Source organism: Alligator sinensis, unplaced genomic scaffold (assembly GCF_000455745.1).
Source record: "Alligator sinensis unplaced genomic scaffold, ASM45574v1 scaffold240_1, whole genome shotgun sequence".
NCBI lineage: Eukaryota > Metazoa > Chordata > Crocodylia > Alligatoridae > Alligator > Alligator sinensis.
This window is the reverse complement of record NW_005841902.1, coordinates 992,611-999,719: the sequence shown is the minus strand read 5'-3', so window position 1 is coordinate 999,719 and position 7,109 is coordinate 992,611. Positions and strand designations below refer to the sequence as shown.

The 7,109-nt window shown below is 46.3% G+C and overlaps 1 protein-coding gene across 1 annotated transcript in view; it reads right to left on the bottom strand.

The window, feature by feature from the left end:
* LOC112549372 (protein FAM240B-like) overlaps positions 1-1,335 on the bottom strand; it is a 3,317-nt gene extending 1,982 nt beyond the window's left edge. The window contains exon 1 of the mRNA XM_025197640.1: positions 1,190-1,335. Coding sequence (XP_025053425.1) covers positions 1,190-1,329 — 140 coding nt within the window. The 5' untranslated portion in view covers positions 1,330-1,335. The remainder of the gene's footprint in view (positions 1-1,189) is intronic.
* Positions 1,336-7,109: the final 5,774 nt, after the last annotated feature.

The window sequence follows — 7,109 nt, the reverse complement described above, 5'->3', positions numbered from 1 at the left end:
GGCATCCTATAGATTAAGTAATTCAGAGAGGTGTAATCTTACTAACTTTTCATAGCATCTGATGAAGTAAGCTTTTGCTTATAAAAGTTTATGCCTCTCTGAATTACTTAATCTATAGGATGCCACTCTGCCCTGCTTTCTGCATGCTTTTTCTTTGTTAGGGACATTAGGTAACATGAAGGGCCTTTTTTTCCTAGTGAAAACATGGCCAGAGAGGGAGAAATATCTAGGGACAGAGTTCCTAGTGGCTGAGGGAAGTCTGAAGAAAAGTCAAGCCCTGTGGTTCACACAGGACCAGATAGAGCAAGTTTAAGTGTAAGGCAAGTGTAGCTTAAGTAGCTTGACTAGAGGCTACAATTTAACAGGCAGGAGTGAACTACTTTCTAAGCCTGTACAGACAGTGTTTAAAAACAGTGAGGGCATGTGTTAACTTTCTTGTTCTATAACAGTGGTTTTCATCCTTTCTTCATTTGCAGACCCCTTTGGGAATTTCGAATGGAGGGGTGGACCCCTTGAAATTGTAAGTGTGGGTATTCACATACTTTTGATTGATCATAGCGATCCTTCACGGACCCCTTAGACATAGTCTGCAGATCCCCTGGGGTCCACGGACCACAGGTTAAAAACCACTGTTCTATAACAAGGCTTTCCAACTTCTGGGCAGCTGGGGGCCACACACTAAGCAGGCCACAGACCTAGGTATTGCTCATGGCAGGGGCAGCCCACCCAGTGCAGCTCTTCCACCCCCATCACATTTGTGTGTACCACGTGGGTAGTTCGCCCTCTGCCATGTGTGCAGAATGCACAGCCTGGCTCCCTCTCAGCATGAGCAGCCCTCTCCCTCCACCACTGCATGCACAGCACAGGAACTCCAGCCTCTCCCAGTGCTCCACCCCACCCCTAGAACTGGGGGTAGGAAGCTGAAGCCAGGGGGAGAGGAGAAGCCTGGAGACCCTAGCTGGCACTGTAGCAGAAGCAATGAGGAGAGTGGTGGCCAGGCAAGAGCCCATGAGTTACATGTCAACCTATTGCAGGCCATACGTGGCCCATGGCTGTCCACTTAGACAGCTCTGTTTTATAATAACCTGTGCTGTAATTCTGCTGTCCATGGCACACACAATTTACAATTAGAAAAAATGAGCATGTTAACGTAAACCTCAGTAGGTTGTCCCCCCCCAAATGCACTTACTTGGTCAGAGCACTCTTTTGTTGACGTTCTTTTTCAGTTTGCAGGTACTGAGTTTGCTTTTCAATTGCCTTTTCCCAGAAGTTTCTCAGGTTACTAGTTTCACATCCACGGACCTCATGGCGCACATACTGGCTATTCATTTTCTGTGAAGGAGAAAGGCAAAACAGCCAAATGACCAAGCTACTTGTCTCCTTCTGCTTGACTGTCTGGAATATGGTGCAGCTGTTGTGTGCTTAGCATAGACAGAGGAAGAAAATATTATTTGAGGGGGTGGGTGGGTTGAGTGCATGCGCCAATATGAGAACTATAACTCCTATCGTGCTCTGTGCGATGTGACGCATGCGTGGTTAGCCTCTTCCTCAGCTGCGTGGAGTTGAGTGCGTGTGGGGTGCTGACCTGGCTGCACATCAAGCAGTGTTGTGGTGCTGCTGCTGCCGCTGGCTGCTGCAAAATTAGTTTGGGGGGGACTAAGCCCCCCCAAGCCCTGGCCTTCTGCCTTCTATGGCTTAGTTTTTAGAACATAAAATTCAAAGGCAGTCTATTTCCCCATGGAAGGCAGAAGCAGCTCTTAATGGGAAGGAATCTCATTTCAAACTTTTCATTCATAAAGCTGGTGCTCGGGGATACGCTGTATTAGAGTAATTAGAATTCCTAATTGCTCACCTAAAAGTGCCTATGGTAAAATATTTCTCCCCTTCACATAATTGTGGCGGTGACCTTTTAGTTCACAATGCAGGATAAAGTTATTGCATTCACTTTAGTATAATGAGGAAGACATTTTTCCTGTAGCCATAAGCTAAAGAGATAATATTAACATGGGTAAGATTTTTCAAAACTTCTATGACTGTAAATTATTAACAGATTACTCACCAGCTTGTTTTAATATCTGGGATACCAAGTAAACTGATTTTAAGCAAGCATGTTCCTATTGGAGTCTTTATACTGATACAAGATGTAGGCAAACAAATCCATATTTGAATGTATTCAGGATATATGTTCCTTCTGTAAACAAATAAATATCTGATCCCACATCATGAGTTTCTGCTACAAAAGGGAGACTGACCTGCTAGGGTCAAAATCTCCTATCAGTTTTCCGATGGACCTTTGCAGTGTGTGAAAACTTTCCTCCAGTCTGATGAAATAGACAGGAATAATTTTTACCTCATTAAGTGCCCTTATTATAGGCCCCCAACGCAGCATCTGAGTGTATGGATGTGTACGTGAAGTGTACATGGAGCTCCATTTACTGTCAGTGATGCACAAGGGAATATCTGTGTACAGTTAATGGCAGGGCTAGGACTGAATGAGCAAAAGAGACAAGTAGACAAAACACATGACAACATACATGGAACAGCTCTGGGCCCTGATTCAGAGATAGCCTTCATTGTTTGCTGTACTTAAAGTTTTGTATTGCAAGCTACTGCATTTAAGGTTGTGCATAAGTTTCTTCCTGGATTTAAGTCCTATTGAGTGAAGAACATCCCCCCTATTTTTTCATAATCAACACTTGTAAAAAATGAATAAATAAATAGCCACACTATAAAACACAACTGAGAGTATTACAAGTGCATTCACCTCGTTATTGAATGATAGTAAGGTTTCATGGTGTTGCTAGGGGTATTCTTTCAGTATGGTAGAGCTGGAGTTTGTTTTACTGATTTCTTAAGAATTTAAAACAAAGAGAGGGGGACCCTAGTAATCAGTGAAATACACCAAGAGACGAACTCCTAGTCACTGCTGGCAATGTTGTTGAGATAAGAGGCAGGAGACTGTTCATCTGGCACTCAAATTTCCGTTGAGACCAGGTGAGAGGCAAGGATTTTTTGGGGTGATATTTTATATTGGACCAACTTGCATAGTCTTCTGATCTGAAGAAGAATGCTTTCCGTTTGAAAGAGTGTCTGACTTTAGCAATATAAAGTTGGTCCAATAAAAGTTATCACCCTAAGAAATCCTTGCCTCTTGCATAATTCCTGGACCATTGTTGCTACAATATCACTCATTACCAGCTGAGAGCATAACCTTTGTATAATAGGCCACAGCCAGAATACAGAAGGAATAGAGTTCTATTGCTTTTCTGTTAATTTACTTTCCTTACACTGAGGAACAGAAAAGTAAAATTTATAAAAAAATGTAGAATTGCCAGAACCCATTAGATCAGGGGTCAGCAACCTTTTAGCAGCAGTGGACTGAATTAATGCAGCTCTGTCTGAAGGTGAGCTGCTGCTTGCAACTCAGTGGCTTGCCGTTGCTTCCCCTGCCACTGAATTACCATGCTTGTTATGCTTGCGACATGGTTGCTACCATCACTTCGCCTGCCACTGAAATACCACTGATTGTCCTCACTTCACCCCACCAAATTGCTACTGACATCCTGGTTTTACAGGCCAGATGAAATGGCTTGATGGGCTGGTCCTGGGGCTGTAGGTTGCTGACCCTTGCATTGCATAATAACATCTTTTTTCTAAACAAAGCTAACTTCTGTAAATATATGTTGTTTGTTTTATTAGTTGTATTTCTGATGCCCATCTTGTCCCCTTCTGGCAGTTTACATTAGATATTAACTTGAGAAATGAATTTAGGAACAAATTTTAAAAAGAGTAAGAGTCTCTTTAACTGGCTAATAGCAATGCCTTTGCAACCCATTTGCAGCTGGAAAATGTCATTGCTTCTAAACATAGCCTTTTGTAGCCTTCATTAAGTGTGGAATAGGTTTTTAGATTATACTTATCCATACTGCCTATCAAATTTTTATGTAGTTTTGCATGAAAGTGTCATTACCGTATCTTCTGAGCACTTCATTTTTAACAAGTATTTAGGGTTCTTATACCTTGTCTGAATTCATGGCAATTATTTGTAATTTATTTTAATCAGAGCTGCAGAGAGCTGGTAAACAAGCCCCTCTAGGTTTGGTTGAAAAAGCTTGAGGAAATTGCTGCCATCCTGCTGCTAGGCATAATAAGAAAAGCAAAGCTGGCAACTAGCAATCTTTATATAATTCCATTTGGAGATTCAATTGTATTAGAAGAAACTGAGATGCGTTACTGTTGCAGGGCACCTCGGTGCCTGCTCCTAGAGAGGGAAAAGCTGCCAGAGGAGAAACTGCCAGGGAGAGAGCCCTAGCAGAACATAATGAGTACAGCTGTGGGTTGCCAGGGTGACTAATAAGAGTCAGCTGCCTGTAGGGGGCAGGGCCTGGCTCCTATAAAGCCAAAAGTCAAGGCCAGGCTGGCAGTTCCCGGCCAGGCTGGCAGAGGGGCAGGAGCTCTGGGAATAAGGGGGGGGAGAAGAGAAGCCTGACAGTAGGTACTGCTCGATCAGAGTTAAGCTATGTTAAGTTATAGCCAGGTGGCTTTGAGCTGAGTTATAGCCAGGAGGCTGTAGTTTATGTTTGTGTTCAGGCTTTGTTATTGCACCGGAGGTTTGGGTGAGGCTGTAGGGGTTGGAGGAGGCCTCATAGGGACCCCGGAGGGGTGGGGCCCCAGTGCCAGCGAGGGCGCAGTGCCAGTGAGGGTGCAGTCCAGTGCCTGGTGGGCGCATTATCCGTATAGGGACCCCAGAGAGTGTGGGGTGCCCTAACGCTAAGAGGGCGTGGGCACAACCAGTGGGTTGCGGGTAGGGAACAAAGACCCCGGGTTGTATGCGGGGTACGTAGACCCCAGCCCCAGAACGGGGCAGCATTGAGAAGCCCGAGGCGGGCACGGTGAGCCCCAAAGAGGGGGAGCACCATATTGGTCTATTGAGAAGCCCAAGGTGGGCGCGGCGAGCCCTGAAGGTGGGGAGCGCCATATTGGGGAGCCCAGGACGGGCTCGGCAGACATCAGCAAGGGCGTCACTTGCGGGGTGCATAGACCCCAGCCCTAGAGCGGGGCAATATTGAGGAGCCCGAGAGGGGCCCAACTGAGAAACCCAGGATAGGAGGAGCGAGCCCGGTAAAAGGCTAGCACCGCGGAAAACCCAAGAGGGGAAGGGTGCTGCGGTGGACCCAGACAGAAAGGGTTAGCAGCACAGCATCCCAGAAAAGGGCAAGGTGCTGCGGTTGCCCCGGGAGGACAGGGAGTAGCAGCGCGGTGAGCCCATACCAGAGAGGGTATTAGTGCGGTGAGCCTAGAGGACCGGTGGACCGAGAGGACTGCCCTATTGTAGAGAAGGCCCAAAAGCGGGCGTGTACTTTGACCAGACAACGTCTTTCCCATCAGCGAGGCTTGGGGCGTGGTATTACGGGCTGGTAGGAGCCACGCGCAGCCCGTAAGGCTAGGGTGCCTGGGAAGCACCCATCATACTGGGAGACCACAGGAGTCTGGGAGAACTGCGGGGACAGAGGTCCCGAGTAGCCGTGCCCAGGGAGTCATAGGCAGCCTCCCAACCTTATATATAAACAGCAGCAGCCTCCCAACCTTATATTTACCAGCAAGACATGGCGGGTGAGAATAAGAGGGTGTCTTGGGCCGGCCTTGACACGGAGCGAGGGACCTCGAGGAGATCACGGCCCTCCTAGAGGACCCCGCCGTGACAGTTACAAAGAGACGATGAGCTCTGAACAAGAAACAGGTCCTGTGAAATGGTGGTTTTCCTTTTGAGATTATCATCCTGTGACTGAACTCTTCTTGGGCTTCTGTGTTTGAAAAACACTTACCAATTCAAACAACTCTAAATTATTTGGGCTCTATATTTTGAGCCTAATCATGTCTTGTGGGCAAGGAGTTCTACAGGCTCTGTGTACTCTAATAAGACAATATATACAATTTTATCTGCTTTAAATGCTACCTTTTGGCTTTGTTTAATGTCTTCTTACTCTTAAATTATTCCTTTGAAAAAACCCACTGAAAATCCTCTGTTTACATAAGACCTTTTAATAAAAGAGAAAGCTCTGTTAGTCTTCATTGTTATTTCGTATTACGGTATGGGCAGCAGTGTTTGGAAGAACCTTAGAGCTAGCAGAGGATGCAAGTGATGGTAATTGCATTACATGCTAGGTTCTTTGATGTGGAGTATGATCTTTTCTGTGTGTATGATTCATATAACTTTCATTTGGAGAGAGCTATACTGGTTTAGGTAAATAAGAGATGATTTACCTGTCATTCTTCTCAAACTTCTTACAGTATGCTCAAACCTGGGTTACTTTGGGTTTAGCTTATTGTTCCTATTTCTTTCTGTAGCTGGTTAAACCCTGCATCTGACTCAAAGCCCTAAAGAGCCCCCACTTAGCCAGCGTGTCTCCACCTTACCCCCTACACAGGGCAGGGCATTATCTGTTCCTGTGAGGGGGTGATTTGCAAATATTTTTAACATTAGAGGTTTGAAAAGCATGATCCTGATCATATACAATTGTTTCTTTAAAATGACAGACTCTTCCTACCTTCTCTTTACTGATTTGACCAATGCAGAAGATTATAGGATTCATGGTCCAACCCCTTCAAAATGGCTGATTTAGTTCTTTTATTGCTCCTTTTGGTTTGCACATGCAGTTTAATTCAGCCCTCTGCTGGCATTCATTTCACAATCCCTGCCATAACCCCCTGGGATGTGGGGAACTGCAAAGCATGTAGGCCTGTGCGAAATGGCTAGTATTCACTTCGGATTCAGATTCGGCCAGTTCGGGGGACAGTGATTCAATCTGGTGATTCGAATCACTGTCCTGAATCACTTCGGCTGAATCTGATTCAGAGATTTGGCTGCTGCTGACTCTCTGAATCACATAGGCCCATCCCCTGCCCGCTCTCCCAGCCCCGGCAATGGCTACCCTGCCCACCCCAGCTCCCGGCACTCAGAAACCTCTCTCCACTGGACTTGCCGGGTGGGGAGGGGTGTTCCCTGCTGCCCCTGGCTACCCCATGCTGCATGGGGGGCTCTGCATGAGCCCCCCACCCTGCTTCCACTGTCCCAGCACCTCCATGGCTGGTCTGCCCACCACAGCTCT